Source organism: Morone saxatilis, unplaced genomic scaffold (assembly GCF_004916995.1).
Source record: "Morone saxatilis isolate NCDOM2014 unplaced genomic scaffold, NCSU_SB_2.0 Contig12, whole genome shotgun sequence".
Classification (NCBI taxonomy): domain Eukaryota; kingdom Metazoa; phylum Chordata; class Actinopteri; family Moronidae; genus Morone; species Morone saxatilis.
In genome coordinates, this window is record NW_023339674.1 from 22,110,260 (window position 1) to 22,130,864 (window position 20,605).

A 20,605-nucleotide genomic window follows, 5' to 3' on the forward strand; every position below is an offset into this window, starting at 1 on the left:
GAACTGAATTAAATCAAATAGTCCCTGAGAAAGGCTGTTGTTTGGATATAATGATACTCATATAATAATTATATTAATTATATTATTGGCTACTTGTTTCAAAGTTAACATCCAAGCAGCTTAATGTTACATCAATGCTGCAGCATATTTGAACTACTCTACATACTGTTAATCTCAATATATTATTTTTAAATACATACATTTCTCTGTAGAGTGTGACAGCTTTAAAAGTGAGCTGTAACTATATCTGTCAGATAAATAGTGAGTAAAACATGTAATATTTCCCTCTGAATAGTAAAGTATATATTTAAAATCTGAAGCAGTTGACATAATAGCCATTTTATTTTCACAAAACAAATGGAGTTTATGTAGCAGCCACTTTGTTTTTAGCTAGATGTAAAATAATCTAAAAATTCTAAACAATTTCTTCAGAAACTGGATGACAGTGTTGACATATCATGGTTGTGACACAGGAAATATTAACATTAAGATTTAAAATACTAAACACTAAACTTACCAGAGCCTGTCTGCCAGTGATGACTCAGCATAGGTGGAACGTGACAAGGACCCCTTTAGAGTGACTGTTGCCCTCAGTATTGTCTGAATTGATTACATTTTACAATTTATTTACAATGTTGACAAAAAGTAGGGCTACAACTTTGAAACCTTGTGAAATGTGAAAAGTGTCATTGAAAAACAACTTTAAGTGTTTCTTTTGGTGAAGCAAGTTCTTTTTAATCATTAAAAAAACATTTTTATCCATTTTATTGGATATGAATGATTGAACCCTTCTCTGTGGACATGCTGTTTTCGATGTAGTGGGAAGACAGTAAGTGTCATAGATCTTATAAAATAATGTATAAATTAAATTGAATGGGATAATTGTGTTCAATACATTCTATTGTTAATCCCTCATAACATCTACAATAGAAAATATTTTCATATTTAAACCTGATAGCAGTTACAAGGCCTATTAAGATTAAAATTATACAGACAGAGAATTGTATTAAAAAATTAAAAAAACAGGAAATAATCTGCTAAAATTCATCCAAACTAGTTGTTTTAAACAAACTTCTTGCAGGTACTGAGTTCAGTTTTGGGGTTCATTGTACAGTTTTCAATATAAAATATCCATAAAATGTGTAAACTAAGCAGGGGTCAGTTTACTAAATAACAGAAAAGGGGTCCATTAAGGAAAAGGGTTGGGAACCACTGTAGACACTACTATAGGAAGGACTATCCATAATTAATACATTAACATGCATTTTTGTAATTAATACATGATATTATACGAACAGAATTGTTTTCAAATTAAAGTCCAAAAGAAACGGAAATCAAAGTGAGAAAGACAGTTTGGCGATAGGGTACTGAGTACGGAGGCCAACGTTAGCTTCTTTTAACGACAAGTCTATCAGGAAGCTCCGTCAATCACCTTGGTACCACTGTCATCAAACTGTCTCGGAGGCGTTAAGTGTATGTGCTCAGAGGTTGTGTTCACTGGGAAGCTGCTGAGCGCTCAGTTGGATGCTAACGGCAGCTACATTAGCAGAGTTGAGGCAGAGCAGCCAGACGGCATCAGAGGGAAAACCAGACCATATTTTCTCCATTAAATATATATAATATCGAGTTTCACCCAAATCACTGATACAGTTGTGCTTTTGTACAAGTGATAAAGTTTTGTTGTGTTTGTACAATAGTCAGTTAGGCTCAGTCCCCAGAATCACTCCGCTCTGGTAGCTAGCCATGCTGTTGCTAGCTTGCTAACTAATGAGTCTTCGCTCTGTGTCGCTAACAGTTGAAGACTGATTGACGGGTGAATTTCATTATTGGTTGAAATTGGTTAGTTAATGCTTACGTAAGCACACATGACATTTTGTTTTACAGGAAGGCAAAATGAGTGGATTATTATTTATAAATACAAAGAAATAAAGTTGTAATTGTTGTTGGCATACATTGTTAAATAGGGGTACAATATGACTGAGGATGAAACATTTAAGGGGTTAAAAAGCCATTTTTCATTTCACCTGGAGTTTAATCAATACAGAGTACGTTGGGGCCATTTGTGTTGTGAAGTGCTGCTCTGCTAACATTAACATCATATTAAACCATATTCTTTTACACCACAACTAATTAATTTGTCTCAAGGAAAAGCAAACTACACTCTATCAAAAACTCTTTATAAATCAACTTTTAAAGAGGCCAACCAATACCAGTCTTTCTTTGTTTTCACAATCATTCAAATACTTTTTAATTAACTGAAGAAACAGAATTACTAGACAGACAAAACTGAGACATGACGTCAAATTATATGTGAAAAGATAAAGATGATGCTAGGCCTTTACATTTACTTACAATAGATATAAACATCATTTCAAACATTTTCTGTGTCAAGAAACCCCTCTCAGGGTTTTGTTTTCACATCACCTAGGGACACAGTAAGCAACAGTGTGATTGTCACATAGCTTTAAGTCACATATTTTATTTAATAACACCATGTTATCAGTTTTAATGTGTTTATTTACAGCATGAACAACCATCAGATCTCAGAATGATGCAGTGAAACGTGGAGTTCCTATCTTGCTTATACTTTTATGGCCAAATTGATGGCTGCAGAGGAAACCGCTCGCTAGAAAAGAGGTGGTCTTTCTCCACCTTGTTGTCAATCCCTAAAGAGATTAAAATGAATCTACTAGTAATATTTCTCTAAAGATTATAGTCTATCTAGTTTTATTTTAGCAGCGCCAATGGGAATTTACTGTACATAAGAGGCATACTTACGTTAGCAAGCTCGGTCACTAGCCGTGATTTGTGCCGTAATACATACACATTAAATTCACTTTAAATGTGAAAGAAACTGTTCAAACAAACTTTAATATATCATCAAAAGTTGAGCAGAAAATTACGTATGTTTGTATCCTCTCTCCTCCAGTCCGTCTGCCATTTTTCCTTCAGCACAATGCATGATGGTATATTGTGTTTGGTTAGTGACCATGGGTTGTACGCTACTTTCCACAATGCATTGTTGGATACCATTACTTCTCTCTGAGTCCACTGTATAGTGTATAACACAAAATTAAATGCTCACCATTGAATGGCCTATATATTGAGTAATAAGTGATTTCGGACAGGGACATTGTCACAGCGTATTGTGGCAAGCTAACCAGTTAATGTTACAGTTAGAGGAATACTGTAGTAAACTGTTGTCAATTTTCTGGAGACCACAATGGAAAGATCAGCTGTGGGAAGCAAATGTGTGAAATCTGTAATGAAACGGTAATCTGTTACAGAAGTAAAAATGGGGATTATTATAAAAGCTAACTGCAATGCTTGTGAAATGATACTGTGGTTTTAACTGACTACCGTTAGCTTGTTTGCTAATGCGGATGAATTGCAAAATACTGTCAGTTAGCTTAAATCGGACTCTCTGGGCTTGCCATTTGCCAGTTACTTTGCCGGCTGGCGTTAGGGGGCGGCCGGTACTGGACAGCGTTATTAAGTGTGGCTGGATTGCAGTTAGCTGGCTAACATTAGCTAGGATATGTTGGATATGTTAGTTGGCTAATGTTAGCTTGCAAAATGACTTCAGCAGCTAACGTGATCCATGATACTAACTATTGGTGTTGATTTTAGCCAACAGAGGTCCAAGCCATGGGCATCAACTAGCTAACGTAGCATGAAGTAACTGTCCAAATAAAATACAGGAACATTGCAGTTAATAACATTATTCTAAATATAATTTGTTTCCAGTGTTGAGTCTCACGTATGTCACTTTTGGCCGATGCCCAGGATGATGCTCGCTCGCACCTACAGACTGTGTACGGAGAGCGACAGGATGCTGACAGTAGTTCAACGGCCACCATTGTCACACAAACAATGGCTCTCTAAAAGTTACCTTTAATATTGTGATATATGGATTTGGTTACTAACTATATATTTAATTGTATTGGATTAGGATTTTAAGGTAACACTCCCGACCCTGCTGATTTGTTATCTTCACATATTTTTATAATATGTTTATCGAGCTTATTTCACAGCAAGGTCCAGTCAAGCAGTGGATACACGAGAAAGTTTATGTCGCACATTTTAAAGTTACTAAATATATCTGGATACTTATCATTGACAGTATATAATGGACACAGGTTCCGGGTCTGAAACGTGAAGCCAACATAGTGTCTTAAAACGTGCATTCTATGTAAATTCCAGCAGGGGGAGCTCCATTGGCAGCAATAACACAGGGATCCCATTCACTCTAATGGAGAACAAGCTGACTTCACACTTCCTCTATGAGCTCAGTAAACAGTTACTAACAAGTTGATGGTTTCAATCGCTAATCTCAATCGCTAATTCCACGTCTTCTTCCATACATTGTGATGTTCATTTAGTAAATTATGGTCCAATCTAGAGTAACATAGATGATAAAGTAGTGTACGTGGGGCTACCTTTTGATTGATCACTCTCAGACTCTGTCCAGCTCAACGTACGAAACTCAGATCTAACTGTTAAACTAGGAAGTGCTGATCAAATACAAAGCTAGATTCTGTTACTACGTTGCCTATTTCTTGCTTAAAATCGTTTGACAAAAATATTTTAGTGTACTGTTTAGCTGTAATACGAGATTGACCAGGTGAGCCGCCATTGTTTACTGCTACGGACGAGTCAAAACTGCGCAGCCAACGTGCAGCGTAGATCAACTCACAGTACGTCACGTCTGCTGGCAGCTGGCTCCGTTTTACTGTCATGGCGGTGGCCAAAAAGCCAAAATCGAGGCTTCAAAACGGTTCTCCACAAAAATATGGGTGACATAATGATAGGTTCACACTTGATACTTATATGTCTGGATACTCCATTACATTACATCCTACATTCAGAATATTAATTAAACCAGATCCTTATTGGTTCTGTGTTAATAATTTCTTTAACAGACACATACTGTTAATTAATTAATTAATTTTAAATGAAGTTATTATATTATTTAAATTAAAAAAATCTAAGTGATGTGTCATTGTATGTAATAACTATACCATCGCTATTTTGAGACAAGAGAGAACACTTGATGTTCTCTTCAGGTGAGAACTGTACTTTAGTTGAGTCCTACCTGTGTATGTGTGCACCTGTAAGTCAGTGTATGTTACAATGTGAACAGAGTGTGTCGCCACCTAGTGGTTGATTAGATTTACTGCAGACAGACTGACTCCTTTACCTTCACCTTGACAAATGTTCTAGAGAAAGTACACTGACACTGACTCTTATTCTACTACATATAAAACATTATAACAAGACCTTTAATAAAAAAAGTCTACATCAAGAATCAAATGCAAATGTGTGGATAATTTAGAGTTTCCAATTGAGCTGCATGTCTTTGGAATGTGGGAGGAAACCGGAGACCCCGGAGAAAACCCACGTCAACACGGGGAGAACATACAAACTCCACACAGAGAGGGCTGAGGCCGTAAAGCCAACCTTCAACCTTTTCCTGTGAGGCCACGCTGAGCCACCGTGCTGCCTTCACTCTTAAAAAGGATGTGTTCTTTTAATCTTAAAGCTAAGGTAGGTGCTGCGCTGGAAAGTCATCATGACTCTGTGTCTGCTGCTGCATGATGGAAAGGTGGACTGACTTCGTTAGGCAGTGGTTCCCAGTTACTGATGAAGGTACCTTATACGCATGGTGATCTTAGCATTATTCAGATTTTACAAATTAGACATTTGTTACAACAATATCCAGAAACAGAGAAAAAACAGACCATATGACCATCTTCCACATTTCAAGTGATGTACTGTGTACCACTACTGTACTAGCTAGCTATCGTAATCAATAACAAAAACATAAATAGACGTTGTAAAAAGTAACGTTACATAGAATCTAAACTGGCCTCCTTGCTAGTTTCTCCAAACGTGTCCTACCCTAGCTTTCTACCAGACTCATCTGACAGTAGAGCTGAAGCTCACAAGCTGTCAGTCTATCTTGAACTTCCTCAAACCCCATCTAACACATCCTTTGTAAGAGTTTCATTTGGTATTCATCTTGAAAAAGTGGGAATTTTTTAAGATGAATACCAAATGATAAAGAAATTACTAGGGGAAAAGACTGGGTGCAGGATACTTGCGTGTTCAACACGTGAATGGCTTCCTCAGAACCCTGGCCAGGGAAGAGAACATCCTCATGATGGTGGGGCGCTTCTGTTTCCTGTGTGGTGGTGGCGTCGATCCATTCTCCAGGTGGATGACTTCGCTGTGAGACACCGATGTGTTCACACAGGCTGGAGCAACTTTGCTGGTCCTCCTGGTCAAAAACCTCCTCACTTTGGTTACAAAGCTGCCGGATTTTCCCGAGGACTTGTGCAGCTGCGCTTTTAATGTCCAGGCAACAGCTTCTTCAAAAGCCACATCCCTGGACACTACGGCAACCTGCAGCAGCTTTGCGGAGCCAAACTCGCGACAAAGTTCCTTGTAGATGGGAATGTGGACATTTCCAACAGACTGTGGGACAGTGGGATTTATCTGTCCCGCAGCCTCTCTCAGACGTTCCAACACCCCATCAAAGTCCAGGTCGGATATGGAGGTCTTGGTGCAGTGAGCGATGTGGTCCAGAAGTTTGCTGAGAAACACAATGAGAAAGAACGTATTTTCTCTCTGTGGCAAATTCTCTGCAGGACTAGCAGAACACTTTACACTCTGCCCACCTGAGACGGCTGATCTTTCCTGCTCTGATACAGAGCAGATCGGTTCAGCTTCCTCTGCACTAAACTCCTCAACATCCGACGCCTCGTCTGGACCGGAACCTTCTTCACGAGACCCGTCATCCTCATCATTCTCATCCTTTGTCACCTCGACTGGAACACACTCAGAGGAATGACTGTAAACAGATCCTTCATCCTCAGGCGACTCGATACCTGTAAGGATCAAGGACCTCAATACATGGAAGACATAGAAAACCATGTCTTCAGTGGGAGACCCATCAGACTTTGCCCGCGTGGAAGAGGTTGACCCTCTGATTGCAGCCAGTTCACAGTTCACCCTCTCCGTCACTTGTGCTGCTACTAAACAATTTAGTATATCAGATTCCTCAGACCTTTCCTGCTCGACTCCCATTACCTCACACAAATTAAAGTGAAGCAAATTCCCAAGGCTGAGTATGATATCATACTTTGTCACACTGTGGCAAGTAAAACCCCAGGGTGAAGTCTCAACCTTGTTCCTTAAAGAAGAGAAACAGTCACACATTAGTCCACTGACCTGCTCTGGGCAATGACATTTAAATATTTTTCAGAACTCTTTATCTAAACAAATCACATAAATCAGCCCTGATTTAGAAGCTGATGATTTAAACCTGGATCTGTTGGAAAATGTTTAAAGAAACGGCATTTATCATTTACTTTATTCTGGACTCTAATAATCCCATTGTTACTAAATACTACGTACAAGTGTAGGCTGGAAGCTTTGGACTTACCTTGTGATGGGAGTCTCATCGTCCTGGGCAGTCTGGTCACACATCCCGCTTTCAATCTGAGGTGCCACAGATTGCAAGACCAAGAAGCTGAGCGACTCTACGATCTCACGGCACATGTCAGATAGTAGAATGATCATGTCTACATCCATTTTGCAAGCTCCCGCCAACATCCACTGGCTGGAAGAGAAGAATAGGAATGGTTAGAAAAGCAAACATTTAAACAGTGTGTGTATACATATATGTACAAATACGTATAATTTCTGCTGGTGTTTAACATGTGACTCTGACTTACTCTTTTGTGATTTGACGTATGAATGAGGTGATCACTGGTGCAAAGTTCTCGGATGTAAACAGAGGCACATCCAAATCGCTGTAGCTCACGTTCATCGCCTCACATGATGAAATCTAGAAAGACAAACAATCAGGTTTCAGCAACCAGCAATATTTACACACTTCTTATGGGGATGGGACTATAAAATAAATCTACATGTTCAAAATAGATACGGTACTTGGTAATTGACAAACCAATTCAAGCTGTCAGCATTCAGACAGACAACATAGAAATCTGGGGCTTGGTGCATTCTAAGATCTTATGGTGTCAGTCTGACACACTAATTAACTGCCATCATCTACCCAACAGAACTGTTCATTAACAATTCATTATCACTTAAATCTTAAATAACATCAGAGCTGACCAGCAGCTGAGTGTTTCATCAAAAGGTGAACTGATGAGAGTTGAAAACTTTCTCCCTGAAGCCATCGAGCTTAACTTGTGTGTGGGTGTGTGTGTGTGGTGTGTGTGTGGTATTCAAAGCCTATCTGGTTCTTACCTTGTTGGTCCATGTTGGTCTGCTAAGTTCAATGATCTAAGAAACAATCTGGTACTTTTCTGTGCGATCTAACTCTCAGTTTCTGTTCACTGGAGTTGATGAAGTGCCTGTTAGAGCAGTGTCCTCCATCCTCATGGTGATCTAGAATGTCACATCAAAGCACGCGACACTCCAGGACATTCTATGTTCTATACACACACGTACACAACTGAACACTGAAACTAATAAGAACTAAACTAAAACTAAACATTTTTAAACAATAAAAATTCAACTGAAACGAGCAAACCAACTGCAGAAACTAAATGAAACTAAACTGAAAACTATCTAAATCAAATATAAACTAATCAAAAATACAAAACTACAATAACTCTAGTAATTACAAACTGTACATTATTAATAATTATATTATTCATTCAGTGTAATAAATAAATGCCAAATAAACAACTATTCTAATATGAAATAAGATCAATAAATAGCTGCTATTTGTAACTAAAAAACCACCACCAACGCACTCTGTGAAAGAGATAGATGACAGCTACAGTATCAACAGTGTTTTCGGTCCTTTTCTGTCTGTTTTCGGTCCTTTTGAAGCAACAGGTGCAGGCAAACTGACATTAGAGATAATCATTAATAATAATCACCCAGCCACATATTCAGGAGGCTATCTCCCTGGTTCTTCATATCTAGAAGCAGGAAAGTGGTTCAGTGTGTTGAATAAACACAGGAGGAGTTCTGTCCTGAAATCAATATTATAAGAAATAACATTAGCATACGTAAGTTTATAATGTCACTGTGGCTATTGTAGGTTTAATATTTAAATTGTAGACCTTATAAGGTTTGGATGAGGTTTGTGATCAAAGCACACATACAACAAAGTAAGCAGGATAAATCATCTTTGAATTATTCAATAAGTGATATTAAATGGATAATATAATAAGCACACATTACGTTCCTCCATCCATTCAGGGCTGTTGTTTGGATATAATAATACTCATATAATCATTTTATTAGATTATATTATTGGCTACTTGTTTCAAAGTTAACATCCAAGCAGCCTAATGTTACATCAATGCGTTGCAGCATATTTGAACTACTCTACATACTGTTAATCTCAATATATTATTTTTAAATACATACATTTCTCTGTAGAGTGTGACAGCTTTAAAAGTGAGCTGTAACTATATCTGTCAGATAAATAGTGAGTAAAACGTGTAATATTTCTCTCTGAATAGTAAAGTATAAAGTAGTACAAAATATATTGTTAAGTAGAACTGCTTTTAAATTGTACCTGGATTGGTCCTGTCAAATAGTTTACAGTTTTTGAGTAAATGTACTTTAGCTCACTTAAATGGAGCGCAGACATTTCTAATGTTATCATTTAAACATGTGTATTTCCTGCTGTGACAAGTGGAAATGTCCTCAGTGAAGCAGGGTCTTATTGATCCACGGTGTATTAAACGGTAATGTCTACAGTGGGTAGGTGGTCTTGTAAATGATATCTATTGAAGACACCAGGTGGCGCTGCTGTACCACTTAAATAACCCTGCAGTCAACAACAAACCCCGGTTTGTGTCTGTTCTGGGGGAGTTGTCAGTGGATTTAAATTAAAGTTAAACTCCTGTAAACTATTTACCTGTTTCTGTGATGACCCGGTTTTCACATACTGATAATAATTAATGGTATTTTTTTGTTAAAGTAAAGTTTATGGACAGTTTTCTATGTCCTGTGAATCCACAGGTTGTTGTCGTTTAAGAGCAGAACAATTATGTTAAATTATCTTTATTTGTTGTCGTTGTCGCCTCTTTTATCCACCACTGCAGCCGTCATGGAGGTACAGCATTAAATCCGTTTTATAAACCTTGTTTTCACAGCGACAATACGCTTTAATGAAAGTGTTGAGCTCTGAAGTTTCCCTATTGGACAGAGGAGCTCGCTCAGTCGTACGTCCGACCGTTTATGCAAATCCGCTCAACCCGAATATGGACACGGAGGAATGAAATATGGTGGAGGAGGCGAACATGGAGGACCGAGGACCGTGAGAGCGCTGCGGTACTGGTTTTAGGGGGGTAGTAAGAAGAAACGTGGATGTACCTCCAGCGGGACGTTTTCATCGGACAACCTCGGTGGAAAGTTTTGTATTTGCGTCTCCATTGTTTGCGCCGACAAGTGCGTCGAGGTAGAGTTTGTTGTAATGCAGTGAAGACCGACTTTTTCGGGGGGATAAAAAGCAGGGCAGAGGGCTCCAGCCCTCTCACCATCCCGACGCTATGCCGTGGGTCAGCGGCGGTAAGCGGAGAGAGAGCTCGGAGCTGCCGCTGCCCGCGGGCTGGGAGGAAGCCCGGGATTTCGATGGCAGAGTGTTTTTTATCGACCACAACACCCGGCAAACTTCATGGATTGACCCCAGAGATAGGTATGCTAAAGGCCTGGGAGTACTGGGATTACACACACACTCACACAAACTAATTTTAATTCAACAAGTTCCCCTAACAAACCACCGTCAGTCCCCGGAGGAGATGCCAGGGCGGCCGGGGAGAGGGAGGGAGGGGCCGACGACTACAAGCGAGGGCACTTTTGTTTTTGGGGTCAGGGCAATACATAGTCTCCATTCCCTTTAATGTGACATACGGTTGCGGTATGAATCCGATGAGATTTGGAAGGAGTTGTGGCCTCCCCACCTCTTGAAGAAGTTCCCATGCAAACAGGGGATGTAACGCCCATGGTCACCCACCGTGCAGCTGCTCACATTGATACTTTTCCCGGTAATATGTGTGTTTAAAAGCCTGACAGGTCTTTGACATGGAGTTAGACTGCAGCTCAGCCTTTCCGGTTTGTTGTGTTTCAGAAGTTCATCAGCCTGTGTTCAGTAAGAGACTGTACAACACATAGAAACGCCGTCAGCCTGGTCCCCTGAGTGTTTACTGATCTGTCTATCTGTTCTAGGAAGAAGTTCCTAGAAGAGGAAACTTAAGGTCTGTCTCAGTCATTCAGACTCATCAGTAAACTCAGTAGATTTATGACTTCCAGTGACCTGACACATTCCTGGTTCACACACCTAACACACTGAGCTATTGTTATCCAGCTCCCCTTTCCTTTTCATACAAAGACACCTCCAGTCCAGCGGTCAAGCACAGCTCTGAAGTCCACCCTATAATGTTGTAGTTCATCCCAAAATGACCCATACTGTGTGCGTTTCACTGGATTTGAGAATGGAGCGTAGTACAGCGAGAGCTTTAAACTCCAACTCCCAGAAATCTTTGTGAAAATATGTCAGGAATGCTAGTTGGGCCACTGGGAAAGCTGCAAGGATGTGCTTTTGTGGGGACTGGGATTTCACTAACTCAGACTCGGGCTCAATCAGGCATTCGAAGCAGACTTTGCGAGATTACTGGGAATTATAGCAAGTATTTTAACTCTGCTGCATTATGAGGAAAAGGCAGAAATTCACAGCGCCTGACAAAAACAACACTCAAAGTATGGCCGGAGACATGAGTCTGAATTTCCGTCTCTTTCTGTCTCATAAGATTATAAACCAGATTTCTTGCAGCTGATTTAAGCAGTGGGAATGTAGTAGCTGCATGTTATCTAGATAAGAAAAACCTGATTTCCTTGAAGGCCCCCTCCTCCCCGCAAGTTGATTAACCATTGTTATGTGAAGCTGATAGCAGTTTTACAAGATCTTATAGTCGTCAGGGGGATCTGGGTTTTTCTTTTTTAGGTTTGCATGACTAAAGAATGTTTTCTGCATTTGTTCTGGTGCTGCTCAGTGATTTATAGGTTATCTCGGCCAGAGGAATGTACTGTCACCACCTGATACTGACTTTCCAATAAATCACATCACTAAAGCCCTAAAGCCGACTTTCTGCTAACATGCAACAGATACAAAAAGGTGTCAGCTATTCAGTCAGTGTTGCCGCTCTTAAAAAATTTAGTTCTTTCCATCAGCTGCAGATAAAAGGACTGTTTGCATGTCACTCAGGCATGATGTGGATGGCAGCAGCAGAGATGAATGCAGCGATGATAAGCATGTTTGACAGCTTCTGTGTTTAAGTACAACTGAAATCAAAGGCTGATAGTTTAAGGATTGTTGTTGGGTATCTACCACGTGTTTTTATAGGCCTTCATCATCATGAGTTACACAGTTAACTGAGTGTGACGTGCCACTACTTGAGCTACGAGCCAGAGACTTGAGAAACAAAGTGATTGTGATCAGATTCTCGAGATGTTTTACATGGAATCAGAAGAATGATCCAAATGTAGTTGGGTGCAGACTCTACGCTGTACTCTAAGCTCACCAGACAGTGACGAGTACGGCAATGGTGCTGGTCATTATTGTCTGACGGCTTAGCTTGTTGATGGTCATATTATTGACTGATATTAAAGGTCCAGTGTGTAACATTTAGTAGGATCTACTGGCCAAAATATAATATAGTATTCATAGGTATGTTTTCATTGTAAGTATAATCAGCTGAATATAAGAAGTGTTGTTGTTTGGTTACCTTAGAATAAGACGTTTTTAACTACAGAGGGTCCTCCTTTACGTAGTGAGCCATGTTGAACGGCCATGTTTCTACAGTAGCCCCGGATGGACAAACCAAACACTGACTCTAAATAGGGCCGTTTGTGTTTTCCGTGTGTTATGTGCCGCTAGATTCCAGTAAATCCTCCACACTGTTCCTGAAGCCCAAACCCAAAGATCTTCAATTTTTACGATCAGACAATGAAAGCAAATAATTATGTTTGAGAAGCCATTTTGAATTTTTGCTTTAAAACCGGCTATTAATTAATTGTCGATTAATTTCTGTCAATCAGCTTATCAATGAATGTACTAATTGTTCCGGGTGCAGTTAGTTTTGATTACCTTAAGTGGAATCTTCAGCTGAGGACTGATTTGGAAAATGTCACCCAGTGAGAGGGCTCAGTGTTTATTGGACCTTGGTAGTTTGTGTCAGAGACTGGCAGGACAGATGTGAAGTTTTAGGGGACTGAAACATGCCTTATTTAGCCGCAAGAATCAAAGCCTCCATATTTTGGGAATAATATGATCTGTGTTTGAAGTGTAACAAAGGCCTCAGGAGCTCCTCTTGAACTCCTGACGCTCAAGAAACAAAAGCTCAGTTTGTGTGAACACCTTGTGTAGCGGTGACGAGTGCAGGTACTGTGATCTGACGTGTCGTACAGCTCGCAGCTAGGGTTGCCCGATGTGTGCGCGAGCCTCGAGTCTGCTGACCCGCAGAGAGGCGTGTCAGCTGTGAATTATCGCCTAATCAATAAAACACAAGAGCCATTGAGCTCAAACATAATTGTCAATGATGATCATGATGTGCTGTAACGGAGCTGCATATCAGCCAGAGTTCAAGTTAGTTCCCGCTGGCACATCAGACGTCTACGGGTGGTGGAGAGGCTGGCTAGATCTGTGTTGGTTAAACAATGGCGTGTAGTGAAAAGTGAACGCAGTGCGCAGATACCTGGGAAACTGATGGAGAATCTCTCAGCACACGGCGTGCAGACGACCAAACTGGCCTCACCGTAATATGACTTGTCTTTCAAGCACAAAGAGGGAAATGAAAACCTCTACAAACCCTCTACTACATCCCTCAGTACCCCTTGCGTTCACTCCTGATGATCATGATGAGGACGGTGGATACCTCAAGCAGCCCTGCCAGCTCCTGCAGATAAGCCGAGTGGGTCTGTGGGGCTTTTTTGTTACTGTGGAATGAGCGTAATGTTAGGCATGCCTACACTAATGCCCAGGGGCTCTGCTTGCTCGCGGCCCCAGACAAAGCAGCAGAACAGAGGCAGTTCCCACGTGTCTGCCTCCTCCTCTCCATCCTGGGCCCTGTAGGCCTCCTTTATTAGCTCTGTTATGCAACAGCCATGGCCGGCCTGCCGCTCAGCAAAGGGAGGCCTTTATACTTGGTCACAAAGCACACCAAATTCAATTATTCTGGAAAGGGTGAGCTGTGTTTCCAGCACCGAAAGGTTATTCACATGCGCTGAACCCCGCTGTTATTTTGCTTCCCCCAGTGTTTTCATTATGATGGCTCTTTTTTGTCTTTTGGTGGGGGTAGGTTGCAAACATGCCATTGCTTGATCCAGTGTCATTTTGCCCTATGTGTTTTCTGTGTTCTTTTTCATGAGCAGACAATATGTTGGTCTTCAACTTTCACCTCACTCCTTGTTCTGGAGGTTCAAACCTCTTTCTTCCAGCAGTTACGGTGACGGCCGTTATTCCCTTTGATGTCCGGCTTTCCCAACTCATTATCAATACTTTACAACAATAAAACCATGCATTAATTGCCTAGATGTTGTTTTGCGTCAGTCCTCCTATGCTGTGTGTTGACGCCCCTTCTGAGGCAGCTCCATTCAGCAGTCAGACTGTAGGTTGCTTGTGTTTTATGTGTATATTGTGAAGAATGCTAACTAAACAGGACATGCCAAACTCGGTGGACCAACCTCGAGCTCTGGGCCACCATTGTTTTGGTTTTTTTTCGTTCCTCACATCTGCACAATTCTTATTCAAAAAGAAAGATGTAGTTGACAACTCTGGCTCTACTGTGTTTGTCTTTACAGCTTGTCATAACTTTCAAATCTCAAACAGTAAGAGGTTAGAAAGAGCTAAATCTCTTTTTACTGTAATTCAGCAGCTTTTCATGTGCTTGAAGTTTAGTGTGCTCATTCTGAAATGAGAGTTTGGTAACACCCTCAGTTTAGCATTTATAAGCAATATATAACGCTTATAATACTCTATAATGTAGTATTGAGCAGATATAAGGTAAAGTATGTGTAGTGTACAGTAATTGTCTACACTTATAACTTCTGTATGAAGATTTATTTGATATTATTACAAGTGTGTTATATTGTATGGTCATATATTACCTGTTTACAGTAGCATGCAGCTATGGGTTCTTCACATTAGGAGTTACCGTTCTTGAAAATGCATTAAAAACACTTAAAAAATAATTTATATCAGCTGGCTTAGAGTTGTTTATAATGTGGCTTTAAATGAATAGTTGGAATTTGCTTAATCTGCTTTCTTGCTGAGAGTTAAATAAGAAAAATGATGATACATCTGTCATGTAGCTATGAAGCTACCGCAAACATGGGGATACAACTAACCTGGCTCTGTCTGAAGGTAACAAACTCCACCTAACAACAGTTCTGAAACTCGCTGGTAAATGTGGTGCCTTCATTTCAGAAACAACACAGTTTTTTGGGTTTTATAAATGAACAGGAAGGCTACGTCATGTCACACAGGGTTACTGTTCATGTGAACGTGGCCTTAGCGGTGCTGGTCGGTGAATTATTTAGGTTTGGACAGAGCCAGGCTAGCTGTTTCCCCCTGTTTCCAGTCTATGCAAAGCTAAGCTAACGGTGTGCTGGCTGTAGCTTCTGTAGCACATTTAACCTACAGACAACAAAAAAGTGTATTTCCCAAAATCTTGAAACTATTTCTTTAAAATAAAGTGCTACCATTTGTTGGTGAGGTATTGTAGTCGACTCCACTTTTAAACACACACGTGTTAGACTTGAATACTTTGAATCCTAATATAGCCGTCTGTAAGACAGCCTCCTTATAAAAAGAAGATACATCATCACACTTCATTACTATGAAGATTATCAGTGAATTGAGAGCAGTTGATGCTTATATAAAAGTGATAATGGTCAGGATCCTACACTCTTCTCAGTGACTGACTTCTAGTAGCACAGTCCTTCTAGCAGGTATGACAGTGAACCCAACTCTGCTCCACTCACAATAAGACAAGCCCTTCCCATGTGTCCAGACGCCTTCTAAATGTGTACAGAGACAGAGATGTCGGTCTACTTATAGGAGACCTATTTCTATAAGATTCAACACATAATGGGAGAAGCGGGTGTCTGTCTGTCAGCTGCTTTAGGCCTTGCTCTGAAACGCTGCACCAGGCCCTCAGAGAGGCTGGACATAAATGACATTCCTCCCAAAGTTGTTTTCACATTTCTTTTTTAACGCAGAAAGGAATTTGTAGACCAACAACACTTGTGGCCTTTTTTTTTCTCAGAGACTGTGTCTGTCACCCCCTCCAGAGAAGAGCTAACAATATGAGAATGAAAGCAGGTGGTATTTGTGCTGCATATCGCAGTTAAAATGGGAACATGCAGAATTCTCTGTTATCGCCTCATGCCCGTATACGACACTGAGTCGTTGTCCTCACATTTGTTGTTTTTCTGGTCACATATGCCATGCTTGTCATGCAGAGGTCAAGCCTTAATTCTTATTTGTAGACTTCAGCAGCTGGCTCACTGTGATGATAAAAGACTTTCAGTTGTTGGATAAGTTTGTTGCGGTGATTTCTTTCTGAGGCGAGCAGTCTTCTTCCGTGATTGACTCTGGATGTTTTATCACACTAGTGTTTGGTTTATTTATACAGTGATCCATCACACGATTAAACATCAGTGTCAAAAATTCATCCCATGTGCACTCCCACACTGGGGAGACTGCGCTGGGCTATGGCGACAACTTGTCTAAATTAACACATTTAGTGGAGTAATCAGCTACACGTCTTTTAATTTAATATGAACTGACTGAACTGTACGAAAGACAGCAACAGCAACAGCAGCAGCAGCAGCAGCAGGAGTGCCTTTGAGTTTTAGTTAGCTGCTTGAAAACAATGATATTGTGGTCAAGCTGAGGGAAAGTAACTCAAACCCAATGTGTTAACATCCGGCTTCTTTAGCTCCATAGTTGAATACAACATGGAATAGCAGGTTTTGTGTAATGCAGACTCCACTGTCACATCTTCATTTGCATATCGTTGTAGCAGAGCAACAAAAGTGGAGGAGCTGGTGGGGACGTCCACACCAGACTAGGTCCAGTGGCCCAGACTCCAGTTTCACATGCCTTTCCCATGCAGCAGCCCGTCGCCAGGCAAAGGCGGGTTGCTACAGATAGAAATATCCTCTGGGACAACCCAGGATGGCACAGATTATTCTAGAATTAGCAAATGTCTTTGACAACTAAATATATTTTGCTGGGAAGTTGTGAGACGCGAGCAGGCCCTACAGCATTTCATTCCTCCACAGCTGAACATGCTTGTCATTCTGTCAGTCTCTGTTTTTTCTATTTCAGATACCTGTCTCATTTTCTGTTTCCTCTTAGACTGAAAGAGGATCCTGGAGAATGTGTAAAATTTTAGAACAAAACATTGGTCCATTTACCATTTACCATTTTCATTATGTTGATGTGGTTTTCTTGTATGTTGTGCTATTTCTTTAGTTTCCATATGCATATTTACAGAGCAATGCTTGAGATTTTATTTAGAGCATCATCATTGAAACTCATTAACCCCTCTGAACAAGCAAAGTTATAAAAATAAAAACTAAATGATGGAAAAAAATAGAGTCTACAGCCATGGGGGCTCTGTGAGGCTAAAAACTCTTCAATAATCACTGCCAGCACCAGCTGTAGAGTCACAGTAATCCTATTGGAGCTCTATGATAAGCCCATAGTAATATAGTTATTATAGAAATCAGTGTTTCGCCTTATGTACCAGAGCAGAGCAGTGCCAGACCTGCATTAGACTCTGTTGGGTAATCCATGTTGTTGACCGATTGTCAGTGTCAGCAGACACGGGTTTACCCGGGGTCACTGTGTCAGTCTGACAGAGGAATGATGCAGTTCTTTCTCTCTGACTGAGTTTGACTGGGGGGAAATAGCTGATTAACAGAAATGATCATAAAAATGTGTCCTGTTTTGCTTTAGAGTGCAGATTTCATACTGTTCACAGGGTCCAATCAAAAATGCTCATATACCAAGGACGGCTTGTTTTAGTTTTACATTACTCTGGCTGAGTCCTCCTCTAAATGTATGTCATCAGATTACTGCTGTGTGTCCTCTGCTGTGTGACTGTGCTGTGCTGTGCAGCAGTGGTTACAGAGTCTCCCAAGACCAAGACATGACTTGGAAAAACAGAGGCTGCTGTCACAAGACTGCGTAACAAACCAAACATTCAGATATTCAGATCAGATCTTTGAGAGGACATGTTTTTCCCTCTGTCTACCTCTCTCTGGGGAGGTCGAAGGGCAGTTCAGGGCTAAACTCTCTGACGCCACAAAGCTTCCCATCCATCCCCACTGTTTTTACGACTGTTCTGACTCTGTCCCAAATATATCAGAACTACTGTATGTGCCTATTTTTCACATGATTCTGTACCGTTTTAATGCCTCTTCTTCCCGTCACGGTTCCTTCAGTCAGTATTTACATAAAACCTGACTGCAAAAGGTGTGACTTTCCTCTGAGTGTTTTTTAAGTATTGACAAGTGCAGTTAGTGTCTTGACATTTGTTTACCTTTAACAAACACTTAGAGCAGGAGCCGGTGGGGAGTGTGCTTGTGTTTGCTTTGTTCTCCTTGTGTCTGGCTGTATGCACGTGGCTCATGTGAGAACCTGTTTACACTGTCACTGTAGTATATGTGTAGTTATTTAAGACATGGCTGCTTGTCTAGACATTTGTTTTTTGGGGAATATGTGGGACTCTATTGTGCCTTTTCTAGCAAATAGGGGTGGGTGATGTAGAGCTGAAACGATTAGGCAATTCATTGATTCATCCAGTGGATCCCAAGCCGAGGTCAAGACCACCCCCCAAGGGGGTCACAAGATATATCTAAGGAGTTGGGATGATCAACAAGTTATGAAAGAAGAATACAAACATTCTGCTCCATGGTTATGTGTACTTTTCTTTCTCTATTGAGTAGTTTCAGACCGCTAAAATGATTCAAATTAACTCTGGCGAAGCTCAAAGTAGTTAGTGCTAACAACTCAATGCCACAATAGTCTTTATCTCAGGATGTTATGTTAGAATTTTAAATATTAAAATTCATTGTGTGTTTTCGCGGCTCTTGTGGACGAAAGCAGTAATGTTTCCAGTGTCTTGTTTCATTGATTTAAAGGAGAATTTAACCAAATCCGCCTCTTGGCAGATATTAAGAATAACTATATAGGAATAGTCTTCTGGCTGATGGTCTTCTCTGTTTATGCAGGTCATACAGAGGTATTGTATTAAATATTAGTTTCGGAACCAGTTTAAAAACTCCTTGCAGTACGTATATTTCATCTTACTCAGGTTGTTGTTTTTTTGCAAGGTGGGTTGGGGAGTACCTTATCTTTCATTTATTATAGGATGCGTATATGCAATGCTGCACACCAGTGACAAAGCTTGTAGAATTTCCCAAAAATGTGTGAAATGCAAAGAGAGTTCGGAGGCATTGTCGAAGGTTTTTCACAAGCCTGTGTGATTCCTCATCGACTAGGATTGTTTTCAGTACATGCAAATAGAAATACATACATCATAAAGAACCTATTTTAACAATGTATCATTCGCATTAGAACACACTGAAGGCTCTGACGGTAATATGAACAAGTGCATCTAAAATCTTTTTAGATATTGTTGATATGCCGCACAATAAAGGCCTTATTGAGTGTTTTGAAAAAGTGGGAGTACCTTTTTGTGTTGCCTACCAATTTGAATCATCAGCATGTGTCTCAGTGCTGGAGGCATTTTGCCTTAAAACTATGTCACTGCAACCAAACTGAAGAACTGAAGTAAAGATTTAGTGAAGTGAGTTTGTGCGGAGTAGAGAACTGCTGCGTCTCCTGAGGAATGTGGTGCAGAATGCCTCAGCTCCTCTCTCCAGGCTGTCCCTTCAATGTATGCATACCTCGCCAGAATCAGGACTCATGCACTGTCTGCATTGTGTGCATACTGTGGTGGAAGGGGGTCACTGCCACGGGACCCCCCTTTTGTCTGCGCTGATTGATGGTAATCAGACAGTTACTGTATGTACTGCTGTCATCAGACCCACTGGTTCACAGCTCACTGATTTGTGTAGATTAGTAGAGTCAGTTATGTATGAGCCTGATGTCATTAGCTCTGCCCTGTCATAATCACTGTTACAGCCTGACACAGTGTGTGTGTGTGCTGATGGGGCCAACATCCACACACACGGCTTAATAAATCATTACACTTTGGCAGTCTTTTATCGGGGACATTTAACCCCTGCAGATTAATAATGTTTAAGGAGAGTTTTATGAAAATCACCTTTATACCGCAGCAGTTCTGTTTAAAAAGAAAACGTCCTTGTATTTTTACCAGTGAAATGAATAGGTTGTATATAGGCTGTGTATTGACTTTTAAACACTTAATGACTGTGTGTCATTAAATGTATTCCAGGGATCACACACTGATTTATCTAAACTCTGTCATACTTACATGCATATATTGTATATTTATCTAATCACATAGACCTTAGACACACATAGACGTCTGACTAACAGGACTAAATTTAAATATGA

General features: G+C 40.4%; 1 protein-coding gene across 1 annotated transcript in view; it reads left to right on the forward strand.

Moving 5' to 3' along the window:
• Positions 1-10,236: 10,236 nt before the first annotated feature.
• wwc3 (WWC family member 3) overlaps positions 10,237-20,605 on the forward strand; it is a 29,250-nt gene continuing 18,881 nt past the window's right edge. Inside the window, exon 1 of the mRNA XM_035653133.1 lies at positions 10,237-10,690. Coding sequence (XP_035509026.1) covers positions 10,545-10,690 — 146 coding nt within the window. The 5' untranslated portion in view covers positions 10,237-10,544. The remainder of the gene's footprint in view (positions 10,691-20,605) is intronic.